This window comes from Lepidochelys olivacea (assembly GCF_965140295.1).
Source record: "Lepidochelys olivacea isolate rLepOli2 genome assembly, chromosome: 20".
In the NCBI taxonomy this organism is placed as follows: domain Eukaryota; kingdom Metazoa; phylum Chordata; order Testudines; family Cheloniidae; genus Lepidochelys; species Lepidochelys olivacea.
Genome location: NC_140430.1, coordinates 5,937,381 through 5,956,824, shown reverse-complemented (window position 1 = coordinate 5,956,824; position 19,444 = coordinate 5,937,381). Strand labels below are relative to the sequence as shown.

Below are 19,444 nucleotides of genomic sequence, written 5' to 3'. Positions count from 1 at the left end.
ATAGTGCATGTGAAAATGACTGCACAAGGGGCAAAGGTGGTGGGGAATCCGACACTGTTACTTTACAGAGCCCACACATTTCCACGTACGAAAGGCCAAAGGCATGACTCTTCTCCCATGTAAACTGACGTGAGTTTCACCAATGACTCCAGTGGATGCATGTTTGGCTGCCAAGCCCTGAGTGAAGCCACCGGGAGTTTTGCCAGTGGTTAAATGAGAGCTGGGATTTGGCACAAACCCTGGGAATGGCGAGGAAAGTGCAAGGGGCTGACCTAACTTGCGCTTTCATGCAAGAGCTTGGTTCAAAACTCAAGAGAGCAATAGGAATTGCAACAATGCTGTTTCCCAGCAACAGGCAGCGTCGAGCTGTTTGCAAAAACAGGTAGCATGGTTATTTTATATGCACATCAGAACAGCATTTTTGGAGCCTAGCCAACCAGTCACAGGTGTTGCATTTAGTGCTGGACATCTTCCTGGCCACTGACACTAGCAGATTTTGCATGGCTATACGACAAGGCTCAGGAAGCTGTCCCACAGGTGTGAGCATCTTCCATGCTTGCAGCATGCTCAACCTGGCAATGTACCTGCCATTCTACTGTACTGTACTCCTAGGTGTATGGCTCAGCAACATGGTATTTCTTATGCCTGCTTGCTTCCTTGTGTGGCGTTGGAGTGATGGGTGCCAGTAGCAACTTGCATGTTCCTTGACATTCATGTGTCACCCTGTCCATGGAGCATGGACCCCTGAATATCTGTCCAGATTAGGCTCTCATCAAGTCCAAGTTGCCAAGTACATACCACAGCAGTAGTATAATGGTGTGGACTTTACAGACCCCCCATTGACAAGCCTGATGCTTTAATCAGCCAGGCGGCCCCTAGAGGGAGAGTTTAGAATGCTAGCGGTCCTGGGTTCAAATCCCAGGCCAGACCTAGCAGAAATAGAATTGCTTTCCCTGTAGTTCTCCTGGTAGCAGCTTGGGCTGCTGCTGCTTCAAAGCTCAGCTTATGATGGGGGTATGGTCGTTGCAACTCTGTATAGCAGTGTTTCTAGTATGGGTGGCAGGAAGGCGGCATGAAATTCTCCGCCTTGTGTTATACTCAAGATCAGATTAGAAGTTATTAACAGTCCCTTCTGGCTTTTAAAAGCTATTAAAATAGACATGGCTGTGTAGCAGACCGTGGACTCACCAGTGCAGCGCCACCTGCTGGTCAGTCCAAGAATTAGCTCTTTCCAGCCTCAGAGCATCTCCTGCTGGCTGGTTTCTCCCTGTTGGTACCTGCTTCCTCATCTCCACCACCTCTGGCCCCGTGTCCATCCCAGACCCCGGTGCCCCTTTCCTTGGGGCACTGCTCACAACAATGCCCCCGCATTCTGGGTCTCCCCTCCCAGGGGAACCCCCAATCCCTATGCCCACATTGCCTCAGCAGCTATTGCCAGTCATTGTCTAGCCCCCCTCCTCTGGGGGGAACTGTAGTCTGTAATGGCAACTCATCATTTGCAAGGGGGTTGGACCTGCTGCCTTCTAGCCCAGCTGTCTCCCTGCAGTCCCAGCACCTCCTTAGGCCTTCCTACCAGGTCTCAGCCTGAGGGGTAGCCAGGCCTGGGCTCCTCAGCTCAGCCTACCCCTTCCCCAGCACTCCTCTGCCGAAGCTACCCTGTCTCTCTCAGGCAGCTAGGTCCTTCTCACTCCGGCCCTGGAGTGAAACTCTCTCAGCTCCTTACTCACAGCCCTCTTATCAGGGCCAGCTGTGCCCTGATTGAACTGGCCACACCTGTGGCCAGCCTCCCTCAGCTGCTCTCACTCCTCCTATCCCAGGAGCGGGGTAGCCACCCTGCTACAGGCTGTTAGTAAAATCCAAATCCTGGGACTGGGACTCTGACTGCGGCCAGCCTTCCGAGGCTAAAACTGTCTCAGGCCCTTCTTCTCGCTAGCAGGCAAAATACAGCAGGCCCCTTACCCCTTGATAAAGAGATGTCAGGAAATTAATCTTAGCACCCAGCAGCTCCCACCCTGGCCTTGCAGTGGTGTTTTGTTAACGTAGGCAGCAACTGCACCCTTGTAGGAGCACGGGCAGACGCACAGCAAAAGGAAAATCGAGCAACGCCGCGTAGCTGAAAATGGCCGTCGGCTAGCTACAAGCCTGGACAGCAGCGTTTTAGGTCTTGCTGGCTGATGTTCTCTCCTGACCAGAGGTAATAAACAAACAGGAGCTTTAATTAAAGTCATTAGTCCAAGCGGCGGGGTGGGGGACATCTTGTTAGTATATAGGCTTGTTTGTCAGCCTGAGACAGAATTTGGGGTTAGACTTTTTGATACTCTTATATCTCATGCTAATATGTGTGAAGAACAATGAACAAAGACACTGTGTGCTGCATTTCCTACAACCAGAGGGGGCTTTTAGTACAACAGGAAGAGATAAGGGAGAGAGCAGTGAAAGTGTTACAGGGTATGGTGGGAGAGTAATATATGAGCATACACTGGAATGCCGCCTGGCTCTTCTCTCAAGCCAAGATCAGGAACCAGTTGGAAGGGGAAGGGGGCTGGGGGGAAGGCATAAGATACACTAAAAACCAAAGAAAGGCCTGTCTTTGTCCAGAACATAATCTCAGCCCTCCCATAAAAATACAAAAAAGTGTGGGAGGGGGAACGAAGACCCCAGACCCATGACCCTCCAAAACAGAACATGACCATAAGTCGTAAGGCGTGCGACCAAGGGCATGCGTTGCAGGTATATTTGGGCCTGTTAAGGAGGAGGAGGTGGGAAATGGGGAGGGGGAAATAGGGACACAGGCAACGCTCTGCAGCATCAGAGCTGGGAAGGGGGACATGGGGTAAATGCTCTGCGGCATCAGAGCTGGGAACAAAAAACTGGGGAACAGACTCTGCCGGCATGTAGAGCTATGAATATGCTTGCTCGGAACTAATCCCAATAAACATCACATTGCCCGCCCTTCAGACTTCTGGTCTTCTGCTTTCGGTCTGCATGACAAGAACCAGGGGTGGGGGTGAAGGGAAATCCCTCTAACACATCTCTCTGTTTTAGGTTTGATTCTCCTCTCATTGTCAGCTGTTTTATACAATTCCTCCTCCACTGGGCCCTGTGATGCTTGTCCAGCCATGTACAGTGGCATTAAAGCAGGCAGATCCAGCCCAGCTGAAAACCCACTCTTGCTAGGGGCCTCCCCATCCGGTTAAGCTCTACAGTTTTTCCTGCTCTCATCTTCCACTGTGTATCTAAAGCACACTGTGCTATGGTCATTATTTCCTTTCCAAGATCCCTGGAAACCAGAGAGTAAGTTAAAGCTTGAAAAATGTGACCCACCTGTATCTTCCAACACTGAAAGGCACGGGAGGGGGAAAAAATATGGAGGGTTTTTTTTTGTTTGAAATCTCGTGATCTTTGAATGATTGGAGTTTGTAGAGCTCCAATGCCATCAAAAGAGCTAAAGCTGATTAGCACCGCATGTAATTGGGCTGATTTCTTTCGCAGCCGTGTACAACTGATATAAAGCCAGTAACCATATGGGTCAGATCCTCAGTGTACACCTGCTGAGGGTTTGGCCTCAGATGACCCACCCACTCAAGCTCTCTCACGCTCTGAACCCTGACTGACAGCCGCAGTTTATTGGAGATACACCAGGAAGCATGGACTGTTCAACAGTGCACATCAGCACGGAGGTGACCCTTGCCACCCAGTACGCACACAACATACAGAAACCACATACAGACAGAGTGCATCCTCCTGGCTGGTTTGTCCAGTGAGGACCTTTCCTGAAGCCAGAGGATTTTCTTGAGCTCCCTTTGAATCAAAGACACTTTGGGGGCGTGGAATATGAAGATAAACATACAGAAGTTCTCTTGCTAGAAATTAAGAGCCGAAAACTTTTGCAAAGGCCACGGCTATAGCTGGAGTGCACTAGCAGAATAAGAGTATCCGTATACTACGCTCGCAAAGCTGTGCTTTTTGTATAATGTATTCCACCCTCCCTAAGCAAAACAATTTTGCCAGTGTAAATGTGTCTACAATAGGGGATCCTGGTGGCAAAGTGGTACTGCTCAGGGATCACGCCTTGGAGACCAACACAGCTATGTTGGCAGAAGGCTATAGTGTAGACAAGGCCCGAGTCCTTAGAATCATAGAATCATAGAATATCAGGGTTGGAAGGGACCCCAGAAGGTCATCTAGTCCAACCTCCTGCTCGAAGCAGGACCAATTCCCAGTTAAATTATTCAAGCGAGACTCCTATTGACTTCCCTGGGAGTTTTAAGGCCTGGTATACACAGAGATTGTGTACTAAGAACTATTTCAGTTGGGGGGGTGTTTTTGCCAAAATAGTTATGCTGGTACAACCCATAATGTGGACAGTCATATAAGAGTGCTTCTACCATATAGTATCAGGGGGTAGCCGTGTTAGTCTGTATCCACAAAAACAACAAGGAGTCCGGTGGCACCTCAAAGACTAACAAAAATTTGTACTCATTGTTTTTCTACCAGTATAACTTATTGCTCTGCCTGTACAGGAATAAGCTATATTGGCATAAACTGTTTTTTTAATAGTATAACCGCATCCACACTATAGCACTAAGTGTACCAGTGAAGTGAAAGTGGTACAACTTTTGAGTGGCGTCCAGGCCAACAGATGAGTTGGAACTTCCGAGATTTGTCCCTAAGAAAGGAATGCATCTTGTTTATTAGCTGTAATGTTTCATACCTCTCTCAGAGCAAGGAGTACAAGGGGTTACCCTGCTGAGCCAGAGAGTGCGCCAAATTCTCCTCTTTGTTACACCTAAAGCTAGGTGAAAATTTTTAGGTGAATCCTTTTTTCGCTGAAAAATTGGGTTGATCAAAACTATTTGTGAATTTGGGTCATTTTCAGCAAATAGCTTCAGCTGAAAAAGAAAAAGAGTTGGAATTGCCGAAATGAAATGTTTTGACTTTCCGTTTAGGAACGACGTTTCGCTCAGTGATTAACGTAACTGTAAATTGGAAAAAAAAGAACATTTAGCTATGTTGAAAACCCCATGAAAATGAAACAAAATGCAACTCAAAACTGAATATGTTTTTGTTTCAGATTGAATGAAACTTTATTCAGTACGAAACTGGTTTTTTTCCAAATTTTTCAGTTGACACCCAAACCGAAAAATCGATTATTTGCCCCGCCCTAGTTATTCCTTCATTTTCAATGGACCCGCACCAGAATTTTGGCCCATTGGGATTAAGGTATCCAATGCAAGGAAACTCAGAGGAGGTTATGGGACTAACTCTGTGACTTTCAAAGGATCCTAAAGATGTACACACTGCCATAGAAAGTCAATGGGAGTCAGATGCCTGAGTCCTTTAGCCCCATTTGAAGGCCCTGGCTTAGAAGAACAGCACAGAAAATGTATCTTTCATAGCTACAACAAGAACAGTGGGAACACACAATGCAGAGAGCAAGCTACAATCCATGATAGCATCCAGACTGCAGAAATGAATGGGATTTTTCTAGTGTAGTATACAGGAAGTTGGATACAAAGCGCAGTAGAGATGGTGGGTGGGAAATGAATTATCTTCAGGCTCAAGATCTTTTTGGTAAAATTTTGCTGGGAGGGAAATTCACAAGAAACAAAATCTCTGGTCACGTCAGTTGCGTTACTGTGATGTTGCCAGTCACTTTTTCAGTGATAGTGTTGGGTGTGAGCATGTGGATATTTGTTCTCAACAATAATAATACCTACCTCATATACAGTGTTTTTCATCAGTGGATCTCAAAGCGCTTTACAGAAGAGGTCAGTATCATTATCCCTACGTTACAGATGGGGAAAGTGAGGCACAGAGCCCTGTCCAAGGTCACTCAGGGAAGAAGTGGGAGAGCTGGGAATAGAACCACGATCTTCTGAGTCCCAGTCCAGTGCTCTGCCCACTACGTCACAGTAAAGGAAATCTGTCACTCAGGTGATAGTGACTACAATTCCTAGGCTTTAGCATATGGTGGTTCTTTTGCTTGAAGAGGTCGTCGATATGATTTTCACACAGGAACCAGCTCCCCTGCCTCCATAGCTGTATCCTCCAATGCCTCTTCTGCTTCCAGAGCTGGAGCCGCCTCCTCCGACACTGATCCCGCCTCCTCTGACACTGAGCCTGCCTCCTCCTCCTCCCCAGCTTATCCCACTCCCGCCTCCGGAGCTGCTGCTGACTACCGCTGCAAAAGACCGAGATGTTCAAGTTATTCCAGCTGCAGCGTGTCACGAACTAGCTTAGTGGGTCATGATCCACACTCTACCCCCTTTTTGGTGGCTTCCTGGGATGACCAGGGAGCCTGGCTCATGAAACACCTGTCCTCCAACACCCATGAGGTGTCCCAACAGTATTTCCAAATCAAGGTATAGTGGGGTTCAAATTTTTGCCAAAAAAAAAAAAAATTCCATGGGGAGGAAAAAAAACATTTTCCAAACAGCTCTAGTTAGGGCCTCTATGCATCACTCAGGTAGTGCAAAGGGTCTATAATCCGGGTGCAAACGCACAAGTGAGAAGTCTTGCGTTTGCGTTGATACCACTGCTCATCCCCTGCGTGGCATGAGAAGCATGTCAGGGGAGGGAAGGCGGCATATTGGCTGTAAAAGGGGGCGTGGTAGAGTATAGTTCGATGCTGCCAACCCTCCACTGGCACTGGGCTTATTAAGAACCGTACACTAATGGTGCAACTTAGAGCAGCTACTGGGCTGCTCTAAGCATCATTAGAGCCAGGGCTAGTGATAACCACCAGGAAGCCGGTTCCCACTCTGTCTTGTGCTGAGTGGTGGTCGGGGGGAGGAGAACAGAGGCCTCCAGTTTGCCTGTTCCTATCTTTAGTAAACAGATGCTCGGGTTACTTACAGATGTTCACGGCACTGCCACACTCTCCAGACATCCTGTTGTGGAAAGAAACACCATTTAGGTCATTGATTTAGCCTGGCTGCTAGAAGTTAGGACACACCCTGAAACCTGAAGTCAAGGGGAGCCAAGTGGCTGCAGAATTTCCTTCCCAATAGTAGACAAGGCATGTGCTTTCAAAAGGGTGCAGTGTAGCTCCTAGCTCTACATTTCAGTGAGGTCAGACGGTCCTTAAAGCTGGTGAGGAGCAAGTTTTGGGTGCCTCCCAGAAGGTTTGGACACCTCTTATATACCAGCAAGCACAGCTCACTGCAGACTACCAGGGTGTGGTCACACGGCGGGAGAGCAGTGGTTGGAAGAGGGTTATTCAGCCCTCCAAGCTCAGAGTTTCCCCAGCCACTGGATCGCCATCTAATCACCTGTAGGATAGAGCTGGTCAAAATTCAGAATTTCCATCTCGTGGGAGATTCTAAAATTTGGATTCATCCCAAAAGGGACGAAAAGTCAAAACCTCTGGATTTTTGGTTAAATGAAACATTCTGCAGACAGTGTTGAACCTACTGAAATGTGTTTCGACTTTATCATTTCAAATACGTTAAAGTCGAAACAAAATGTTGCGATTATTTCCTGTGAAAATGTCGATGAAACTGATAGAACCCTGTGAAATATTTCAGTTTTGTGGAATCAGCCAGCAGAAACCTGCGAGCACGCTTATTTGTGGGCAAAAAAAGTGTACACCAACAATAACAGAGGCTGCTTTGCAAAAGTCAGGACCCATAGATATATTGCACCCACCTGCATTCTTCTCCCTCCAACAGTGTCTTGTACGTGGCAATCTCAATATCCAGGGCCAGCTTGATATTCAAGAGCTCCTGATAATCACGCAGCGAACGAGCCATCTCCTCCTTAGCTTTCTGCAGGGCCATTTCCAATTCAACCAGCTTTTCCCTAGCGTCCTTGAGGGTAAGCTCCCCATGTGCCTCTGTCTCAGCAAAAGCCGACTGCAGTTTGGCACACTGCAAAGAAAAGAAGAAAGCAAGCTAACCATGTGGTCATCCATTCTCAACGCCTCATCTGGAGCCCCATGGCCATTAATGAGCATCTTCCCATTGACTTCAGCAGACTTTTTAACCAGGCCTTAAGACGTTTAAATGAGCTCTTTATCATCAGGCCTTTGGATCATCTCTACTCCATGTAGACCAGAACTAGTACCTAGATACTATGGTGAACGACACACTATAAATGTGATAGATAGATGGACGGAAGGAAAGAGGCATTAGATGGAAAGAGAAATGAACTCGGTGGATGAGAAAGAAAGAAAGAAAGAAAGAAAGAAAGAAAGAAAGAAAGAAAGAAAGAAAGAAAGAAAGAAAGAAAGAAAGAAAGAAAGAGAAAGAAAGAAATTTCATTCCTTCTTGGTCTTTATGGTAACTGAATTAGATCAAGGCAATTGTGTATAATGCCTCACAATATCATATACAGATGTTAAATTCCGTAGGCACTTTTTTACTATTCTTCTGGGAAATCATGAAATATGTGGATGAGACTTGATTTGCCCTGGGATTAACTCCTTTCTTTCACATTGTAGGGCCTCTCCTGTCATCTTTGGCATCACTATGGGCACCATGGCAGTATTCAGGACAAGAAGAGCACATCTGTCACTTTTTACTAGTGGCCAGGGTTCATAGCAGAGATGTGTGGATGAAAGATATTTTGGTTACAAAAAAATAGAGAAGAAATGGTTTTGTGTTGAACCAAAAACAAAATGTATCAAATTTTTCAGCAAATCAGAAAAGTCAAAGATAAAACTTCACTTTAGATCACATTTCGGTTCTCCACATTGAAACATTTTGTGTCGATGTTGACTGAATTTTGGATGACATTTTTCCCCCAGCTTTAGTTCAGGGTGAACACGTTTGTTTTACATTAAGCAGAAACAACCTCCTTGTTTTTAGCATCATTGCAGGCACTGTGGCGGTATTCAGGACGAGAAAAGCACATCTGGCAGTCTGCCACGGTTGCCCTAGTGTCCAGGGTCCATAGTTTTCTATTTATCAGATGTGCTCTACCTGGTTTTTCACATTTTCAAGTTCAGCCTGCAGTCTGTGGATCAGCCGGGTCAGCTCCGAGATCTCCAGCTTGGAGTTTTTCAGATCATTGTCCTGTTTCCCAGCAGTGACCTGAAGCTCCTGAAACTGATGGCCAGAAAAAAAAATAACTGTAATAGACTGTATTTTCCGAAGGCAGATCTAACCTGATCAGGGCTAATTCTGAGAAGCAAATAGGAGCTACATCTGCTCCACACCTGCTTTATCATGATTTTGGGGGATTAACCAATCAATGGGAGATGGATATATTTCCCAGCATCCTTAATTAAAGTGACAGGTACCTCTCTGATTCGTGCGTTATATTCTTTATTCCTTAGCTCGGTGGTTAGGGTGCTATCCTGGGACTGGAGAAACCATAGCTCAATTCCATGGTTTACCACAGACTTTGAGAGACCTTGGGCAAGTCACTCTGTGCCTAAGTTTTCCCATCTGTACAATGGGAATAATACCTGCTGCACAGGGGTGTGGTGAGGATAAATACATGAGGCATTCAGATACTATGCTGGTGGGGGCCATAGGTAGATTTTCAGATGTTACTAAGAAGTCAGAAGAATCAATGTGACAAGATATCACTACTATAAACACTGTATTAATTATATTTAGTTCACATATGTGGCGCTGAATTGGAAAACTCTATTTTATCCACAGAATAGATGCACAGAAGATCTGGTTGACTCTTTTCCATGTGGCAAAGCATTGTATGGCTCCATACCTTGAAGCCACACAAGGACTCACCTTGCCTTGGTACATGGAGTTGGCTTCAGCTCGGCTCCTGTTAGCCATGTCTTCATAGTGAGCCTTCACCTCAGCAATGATTCCATCCAGGTCCAGGGCTCGGTTGTTGTCCATAGACAAGATAATGCTGGTGTCACTGATCTGTCTTTGCATTTGTGCCAATTCCTGAAAATCATACAAAGACCCCATCAGTGAGTGGCCCTTTCTCTCTAGATGCCAGATGCTGATTAAATTGCAGTAAGGGCAGTTTAGGTTGGACGTTAGGAAAAACTTCCTAATTGTCAGGGTGGTTAAGCAATTGCCCAGGGAGGTTGTGGAATCTCCATCATTGGAGATTTTTAAAAGCAGGATAGTCGGGGATGGTCTACATAATACTTAGTCTTGCCGTGAGTGCAGGGGACTGGACTAGATGACCTCTCGAGGTCCCTTCCAGTCCTACAATTCTATGATTCTCTCTAGAAACCTGTTGCTCTCGTCTATTATCATTCTCTATGTATTTCTTCCCCCAACTCTTATCGCTGTCTTTCTAGCTAGCTCGCGATCCCATACGTACGTACTTCATAGACTATCAGGGATGGAAGGGACCTCAGGAGGTCATCTAGTCCAACCCCCAACTTATTTAACTAGCTACTGAAAATAAAAATGAGGGGAAATGACTCATATGGTTAGATGTTGTACTGAGCCACAAGGAATGACCTCACCGCCCTTACCCTCCTTTACTCATGTCTTATTCAAACGCCCACTGACATTAATGGTTGTTCTGCCCGAATAAGAACTTGTAGTTTTGTCCCAGAGTTTACCCATCAGACTAACTCTATGCAGAATTTTCATGGGTGTATATTTTTTATAGGTAGTTGGTCTCCAAAAGCCCACATCTACCAGGCTGGTCACTTGTACCTGTCATTATTTCCTTGCATATATCATCTAGCCTGCAGGGTATTATTCTCAGGTATGTCTTACCGTTACAAGCAACCTCTTGACCAACATCAGGGAATGAATCGATGACCTCTGGAGCTTTAAGTATGAACAGTTACACTTGAGCTATAGCTGCAGAGTAGGGAAGGGGCTGTAACAGCTCATATTCTCTGGGAATTAGGGGGACTTGTAACACACACTCACCACTGGGTTACATTGGGAACATAGGAATTGCCAGACTGGACCGGATGCAAGGTCCATCTAATCCAGCATCCTGTTTCGGACAGTGGTCAACACCAGCTGCCCTGGAGGAAAGTGCAAGAACACTACAATAGGCAGGGCCGGCTCTACCGGTGTTGCCACCCCAAGCAGCACGCCGAATTGCCGCCACCTCGAGCAGCTGACAAGATGGGCGCTGCCGCCGGATTGCTGCCACTGCGGAAACGCCCTAACGGCACACGGACTGCTGCCCCTTGCAGATTGCCGCCCCAAGCGTCTGCTTGGAATGCTGGTGCTTGGAGCCGGCCCTGACAATAGGCAGGCGAGGGAGAGTCTGCTCTCCATGATGGTCTCAGCCTGATTCTTAACAGGGATTGCTCTGAAGCATGGATTTTTAGCTCTTCCAAAACTCTTATGTCTTATCTAAAGGACTATAGAACCTCTGCAGTGATGTTCTTCCTGAGGGAGCCCCACCCTGAAGTTCTTCCACCAGTGGAATTCTCTTTGTACTCTGTATGAGTTTTACCTGGGTGCGTACCGAGAGTCTAACCCTGACATCAACTGGAGTTTTGTCACTGACATCAGTGGGAACAGAGTCGTGTTCTTGCTAAGAATATCAGGATCAGATTCTCAGTTTTGTCCTGGCACCTTGCATCATAGGTGTTGGAATTAGGGGTGCTGCCTAGTGGTTTCCATTATATACAGGGTTTACAGTTTGGTTCCATGACTCTCAGCATCCCCACTATAAAAATTGTTCCAGCACCCCTTGCCTCATTCACACCAGCGTAGTGAGGGTAAAATAGATGTAGATTTCTGCCTTTTAGATTCAGTATCATTTGCTCTCATTTTTGCACTGGTGTATATACAAGATGCAGGTCAGTGGAGAATGTGGCATTGAGTGTTGGATCTTTGGGCAACTATTCTATTGTCCTCCAACTTCTCCTGCTATTTAGACCTTTCCGTTCCTTAGCGTTGGGCCATCCTGCCATGTTTGTAAGTTTTCTGGAAGCACTCAGGAGCTTGCTTAGAAATTCCATCCCTGCAATGTTTCTGGTGACAGGTGTAAGACATATGTAAACATTTAAGGTGTCCTAGAAAAGTGCTAAATATGATGTGGGGCATCTCTGTGTGAATTAGGAAGAACAGAGAACATCCTCACCGCCTCATACAGGGCTCTCAGAAAGTTGATTTCATCTGTCATGGCAGCCACCTTGGCCTCCATCTCCACCTTTTTCATGTAGGCAGCATCCAAGTCCTGAAAAATGGCAATGGAGATCATTCTTTCAAGCTCAGGGGACAGTTTCGAGAACAGGAAGGCCTGATTTCCCTTTGCCTTGCTCCTGGTGTGGTAATTTCCACTAGTACAAAGTAAATGGAAAGTGGATGCAAAACACCAACAGGTCAGAACAACAGAGTTTCACGCGGGCCTTGCACAGTAGGCAAGATACTTCGGGACCAGGGCATAGGCAGCCAGGTCTAGTGGTTGGAGCAGGAGACAGAGTCAAGCCAAGAGTCAGCACTGGAGTCACAGACCAGGAGGGCAGTAACCAGGAACAGGTCAGGAAAGCATGGTTAAGGAGTCAGGCAAGAAGGCAGGATCCAGTGTAGCAGTCAGGCAGAGCCCAGTTTTGCAGACAACTTCCTGCACCTCTCTTTGGGTTTAAATAGCAAGCCCTGACCAATCAGAGTGTGCGGTGTTCCTCCAGTCAGGCCCAGGGAAGCCCTCCCTGATGTAACTTCAGGTTTCATCATCTCTCCAGCTCAGTTGTTTCATAGGGACACAGCAGGTAGGAACAGCGAGGTGACAGTCAGCTGTGTCCCCTGGGGGCCCAGCTTTGATACAAGGACACAGGACTGGAAAGGACCTCCCAGGTCATTGAGGCCAATCTCCTATGATTGCAGGTCACCCTAGTCATTATAATATATGAATTATATCTAATTCATCTAAAAATTAGTTAGACTGTTTCCTCCACTACTCCTACTGGGAGGCTGTTCCAGAACTCCCTCTTCTCATGGTTAGAAACATCTTCTAATTTCCAGCCTCAATTTATTCCTGACCACTTTACACCCATTTTTTCTTGTGCCAACATTGTCCATTAGCTTAAATAGCTCTTCTCCCGCCCTGGTGTTTAGGTCTCTGGTGCATTTATAGAGAGCAATCATACCCCCTGGTACTATAAAGTGCCATGTGGAGAGAATCTTCCCCAGTGTCGGTCAGACTGGGAAATGTATTCCATATTCTAGATAGGTTGACTTTGCTGCATCCAAAACACCTGTTGCTTGTGTGTCAACCGATACCGAGTAACTCTGCGCTTTCAGGGCCAGAAAGCGTTGGAATAGCCCAGTGCAAAGCAGCTATCAGCTCCATTAGCCAGTTAATCCAGATTTGTGGCCACTTTGCATTATCAGAGCAATGTGCAAAGCAGCCAGAGGATAGAGATTAGGACTGGCCAAAACTTTTTTGCCCAAACTGCGTTTTGATTGAACATCGTGTTTTTGGCTAAACTAAATTTTTCATGAAAAGTGTCTGCTTTCCACAGAAAATATTGATAATTTTGTCACAGTACCCAATGGCTGAAAATTGAAATATTTTTGACTGAACCCAAAATATTTCAATTCACACTGGGAGTCGTAGCTCAAGTGCCTTACCCTTCCATACCCGGCTCCATGCGTCTCCTGGGAAGTGGCCGGCATGTCCCTCCAGCTCCTAGGCGTAGGGATGGCCACAGGGGCTCCGCACGCTGCCTCCGTTCCAAGCGTTGGCTCCACAGCTCCCACTGGCCAGGAACTGAGGCCAATGGGAGCTGTGGGGTGGTGAGCAGAACCCCGTGGCCCCTCCACCTAGGAGCTGAAGGGACATGCTGGTCGTTTTCCAGGAGTTACCTGAGGTAAGCGCCGCCCGGAGCCTGCAGTCCTCACCCCCTCCCGTGCCCCAACCCCCTGCCCCAGACCTGAGCTCCCTCCTATACCCCAAACCCCTCATCCCCTGCCCCACCCCAGAACCCGCACTCCCAGCCGGAGCCCTCACCCGCTCCAGCACCCCAATCCCCTGCCCCAGCCTGGTGAAAATGAGCAAGGGAGTGAGGGTGAGGGAGAGCGAGCAACCAAGGGAGGGGGGATGGAGTGAGCGAGGGGCAGGGCCTCAGGGAATGGAAGGGGCAGGGGCCGGGGCAAGGGTGTTCGGTTTTCGGCAGTTAGAAAGTTGGCAACCCTACCCACAGAAGAGGAGAAAGTGAGCATAAGGCACCTGAACGACATCTCCAATGTGACCCCATAGCACCATTTTGAATCAAATTATTTTGCTTTTTTAGCCAAAAGATTCCAGTTTTCAATATTTTGCCAAAAAGTAGCAATTTTCCATGGGAAAAAATACCTAGTTTCTAACCCACTCTAGTATAGATGCATCTGGCCCTAACGCTGAAATACATAATGTTGTATTCCAATGTTGCCTTCCAGTTGTATGCTAGCTGAAATTTAACAACTCAGTCCTTTCCAGCTGTGTGACTATCTGTATATAATCATCACCTGTCTGTCTATTTGCACATATACCTACATTCCTAAAGACTTGCCTGGGAATCCCACTCTTAGAAATACAAACAGTTTAAATAAAATCAAACCAGGATTCTATTGTGTATTTTATACATTTCTAAAGTCTCTCACCCAAAATTTATAAACATGTATTAAATAAATTTCATGACCTTCTGTCCCAGTTAGGTAGGTCAGTATTGTCTGCCTCTTACAAATGGGGAAACTGAGGCACACAGCAGGAAAGCAACTTGCCCAAAGTTACTCAGCATGCCAGTGGCATTCAGATGCCCTGGCTCCCAGTCTCTTGCTTTAACCACTAGACTGCATTGCCTTCAACTTATGCCAATGGCCAAGCCTTTTCCTAATAGCATATCTTTAAAGCCACTTCCCTTCTTACAAACGGTCCAAGGTTTCCTTTGTTTTATTTGTTCTTATTTTTGTACTATCTCCTCTTCCCCATGCATGCCCCGTGCCAACATTATTGTTATGTTCATGGCATACACACAGAGAAGTTAGATAAAGAACATAAAACACCTTTTCTGGAAGGTTGCACTACTTTGTTTCTTAGAATCCAGAATCCTAACACACAAGAACCAAAGACAAAGAGAGACAAATCCAACTGCTCCCTAACAAGGAGAGGCCTGGGTCACCTTGCTGAAGGCTGATTCTTTGCAGAATGATTGCTCAAAGCCCAGATCGCACGCTTTCCTACAAAGCCCCCTAGCCTGCAAGCAGGATCAGGAAATCCATCACACTTAAAGGGATAGCATGTCATTTTAACACAGTTTTCAACACATCACAAATTATCCTGCTGAATCAGGACCCCATCGTGCTAGGTGCCAAACAAACACCTAGTGAGACAGTGTCCCTGCCCCTGGTAGCTTGCAAACTAAATAGACAAGACAGACACAGGAGAGGAAACAGAGGCAGAAAATGACTCGCCCAAGGTCACAGCCAGGAGGAGAACCCAGGTATTCTGAATCCTAGCCCAGAGCCCTAACTACTGGCGAAGGCATATGCTCCAATTAGCACCCATCAGAGTGGAGCAGAGACAACCATCCCTTAATCTCTGATAAGGTGATGCTCACCTTCTTCAGCAGCACAAACTCATTCTCCGCTGCCATGCGTCTGTTGATTTCCTCTTTGTATCTATCAGGACAGAAGACAATATGCTGCACTGGTACTGACATGTCCCAGATAACACAAAAGTCACAAAAATACCACAACCAGGTAAGCTACAATGTAAAATAAAATTCAGAATGAAAACTTTCGGATACAAATCTTTTTGTTTCAATATTTTCCCCTGTAGGGGAATTTTTGTCAACATTTTGATACAATTTCACATACACAACACACACAAAATTAGTTTGGTCAATTTTCCTGTTTCGATGATGTTTTTCCAATCAGCACTGCTTGCAGTTCCTGCGCTCTCCCTGCCTTGGTAGACGTGCTGGGTGGGACTTCCGAAATCATTCGTTGCTGGCGTAACACTGCTCCCATTTTCCCAGCAATGTCAATGGGAGTAGAGATAGGCCAATGCTCAGGGCTTCCGAAAATCCCACCCGGCACCCTTTTGCACTCGCTCAGGTTAAAAATCTCTCATCCAGCATTCGCAGCATTGTTAAATGCTGCACCGAGTCCAGGGACTTCCTGCAAAGCACCAGCCCAGAATTAATATTAGGCCTGGCAGAATTCAATGCTTATGGTTTTATCGTTTCGACGGATAACATTGATGTTTATTTTTAACCTTTTTTTTCCGATTTTGTTATCAATTTAAATGTTATAAATTCTCAAGCAGCAGTTTTCTTATTTTGCCTGTCAATATATTCTGATTAACAACGGTTGAAATTTTTTTCATTGGCTTGTGCGTATACAGTGAAATCAACGTGTACCAACATTGGCAGACAAAAATCTAATCCTTCCCAGCCTAATTGTTATGCAGAATAAAAGGACCAGAGTTTTAAAGGTGTTTAGGAATCGAAAGCTGTAGACAGACACGAACAGGGTATACTGGCCCTTAAATATATAAGGGGCCAGAAGACCCCATTCCAGAAAGCAGGAATGAATAAAAACACTGGAAATGGCCTTGCCGTGGAAAAGTAGTAATGGTCCCAGGCAGTGTTTCCCAAACTTGGGACACCGCTTGTTCAGGGAAAGCCCCTGGCGGGCTGGGCCGGTTTGTTTACCGGCCGCGTCTGTAGGTTCGGCCGATCATGGCTCCTACTGGTTGCGGTTTGCTGTGCCCAGCCAATGGGGGCTGCGGGCGGCTGAACCTGCGGACACAGCAGGTAAACAAACTGGCCCGGCCCGCAAGGGGCTTTCCCTGAACAAGCAGTGTCCCAAGTTTGGGAAACACTGGTCCCAGGAAATTAGCAGTTGGATGGGGGAGGAGGGGAACAGGACACGGTCCCTTTAAGGACCCAGGACCAGGAGCCCTGCAGTCTAGGATGAGCCAGGGCTCTCCTCTCTTCCAGCCAATCAAGAGGATTTCTCTGGAGGAGGCCAGTATATAGACAGTCTTCTCCCTCAGAACAGGGGAGAGGCCGGTAGGAGAAGGAAGCTAGATCCAGAAGGCTGAGCTCCAGCTAGAAACAGCTATGAGTGGCAACCCTGCGAAGACCAGATGCTGGCAGGAGAAGAGCTCCACAGTGGTGGGCAGAAAAGCCAGAGATTGGAGTGAACCCCTAGGGTTGCAATGCTGGATTTTATTTTTGAGACACTAAGGACTATGTGGAACCGTCTGCAATCATTAAACCAGCCCCAAGTAGAGGTTGCTACTACTCACAAGAGAGACTGTGTGGAGCTCATCAGGGGTCCCGAAGACGGACAGTAGAGAGACTGTGCTGCAGGGGGACCTCTGGCCATGAGGGGGCACTCAGTGGCAGCTCTGTCACAAACACCTAGTGGAATTTTCAAAAGCATGTCGGGAACTGGGCACCTAGGTGCTTTTGAAAATCCCACTCGGTGCCTTTCTGCATCTTCAGGAGGCTAAATACCACTAAAAACCTGGCCCTTAGTCCATGGAGAACATGAATGTGACCCAGTGCTTTCTTCACATACTTGTGCTTCAAGTCGTCCACCAGATCCTGCATGTTCTTCAGTTCTGAGTCCTGTCTTCCCCTCTCTCCCACCAGACCATCAAGCTGCTTCTTTAGGCTGCCAACATAGGCCTCAAAGACGGGCTCCAGGTTGTTCCCAGCATTTGACGTGGGCTGCTGCCGCAGCAGGTTCCATTTGGTCTCCAGAACTTTATTCTGTTGCTCCAAGAATCGGACCTGAGGTCCAAACAGAGAAAAGAGGCGCCAGACGTTGGAGACGATACTCCGGAGCACTGGCAGGTCAGTTACCCTAGCAACCTGCTCATCTCCCATTCCAGCATCAGGGAAATCTTGGTTAGCCTTAAACAGGATTTGGTCATTTTCTATTTTCAATGCAACGGAAAGAAAAAAGATCAGATCTGTTTATTTATCAATCTACCCCCTACACACTCCACTATTGATCAACCAATTGATGGATCTGTGTATCCCCCTACACACCTCTCTAGCTGTCCTTAGAAGCGGAATAACGATGATGATTATTTCAGCGGGACTTGGGCACATGCTTAAATTTAGGCCCAGGCTAAAGTGTTATCACGACTATGGATGCTTTGCTGAATCTGCGCTGATGATGACGGCTATTAAAATAATTAATAAACGACCGGGCCCACCTTGTCGATGAAGGAGGCAAACTTGTTGTTGAGGGTCTTAATCTGCTCCTTCTCCTGCACTCGCACTTTCTGGATCTCCGGGTCGATCTCCAAGTTGAGTGGCACCAGTAGGTTCTGGTTGATGGTCACCTCTTGGATGCCACCAGGAGGACAAAAGGGGAACCCAGGGTTACTCCTCCCACCAAGTCCTCCACCGAACAACCCACCACCACCAAAGCCACCAGCCCCACCACTAGTGCCAAATCCACCACCAAAGCCACCGCCGAGCCTCCAGCCTCCACCAATCAAGCTATTGGAAATGCTTTTAATCCCGCCGAGATTGTAGAGACTTCTGCTGCCAAAGACACAGTGTCTACTTCGTCCTCGGCTCAGAGAGGTGCAGCTGGATCTGCCCCCACTGGAAACAATCGCAGAGACACTGCCGAAGCCCCTGCTGCAACCTCCCACTCTGGCGTTCAGTTGCCGACTCATGGTGGCTTGTTCCAAGAGGACTCTGCAGCACTATGAACAAAGCTGCAGCATGAGAACAGATCTGGGACAGGAGTAGGAGCCCTTCTGACACGACAGCTGCTCCATCCTCCTTTATATGTCTTTGAGCTGGGGTTGGAAGAGCAGGTGTAAAGAAAACAATCTCAGCTATTCATGGGCTTGGTTTGCCTGGCAGGAAGCCCATTCTTTATTCCAACCCGCTAAACACTTAACTTCAGCTAAACACACCCCCGGCACAAAAATGATTTTCTTTCCAGGGTGGATGGGTGTTTTGATGGTAAAATAAGCACTGTGTGACAGTCCCCAGGTTGGCCAACACACTGGGGTTGGACCAGCGACAGCCAGAGCTAAAATCGTGAGCGACTGCCTCTTTCACTAAATGATGCGCATTAAACAAGTAGAAGCTTTTCTGGGATTTGAGGAAGGATGGTCCAGTGGTTAGGGCATTCACCTGCCATTTGGAAGACCTGGGCTCAAGTCCCAGCTCTACCACAGAATTCCCATGTGACCGGGGCAAGTCATTGACCCTCCTTCTGAGCCTCATCTATGCAATGCAGATAATAGCACCTCATACCTCATAGGGGCGTGTGAGGATAAATACATTAAAGATTGAGAGGTGCTCAGATACTACTGTAAGGGACGGGGCAACATAATTATCTAAGATAGACCTGATGTGAACCTCTGACGCTTCCTTTGTACCCAGAAAATAACCCATTGATGAGTGCATGTTCCAGAGCCTACTTTGTGTCCAATCCACAGAGGATATGAGTCTGTTACTACCCCTGTCTAAGGAGCTGGAGCAGCTCATGCTTTTAGCTCTGGAGGTCCCCCATTCAATCCCTGATGTGTCAATCAAGAAGGCAGCCTTCAGACAGAGGCTATGTCTAGG

The 19,444-nt window shown here is 47.0% G+C and overlaps 1 protein-coding gene across 1 annotated transcript in view; it reads right to left on the bottom strand.

Moving 5' to 3' along the window:
- The window catches only part of LOC311510440 (keratin, type II cytoskeletal 4-like), a gene marked incomplete at both ends in the record, with an annotated part of 51,082 nt that extends 32,545 nt beyond the window's left edge, over nt 1–18,537 (bottom strand). Inside the window, 4 exons of the mRNA XM_084610102.1 lie at nt 11,992–12,087; nt 15,449–15,509; nt 17,421–17,635; nt 18,067–18,537. Coding sequence (XP_084466228.1) covers nt 11,992–12,087; nt 15,449–15,509; nt 17,421–17,635; nt 18,067–18,537 — 843 coding nt within the window. The remainder of the gene's footprint in view (nt 1–11,991; nt 12,088–15,448; nt 15,510–17,420; nt 17,636–18,066) is intronic.
- Nucleotides 18,538–19,444: the final 907 nt, after the last annotated feature.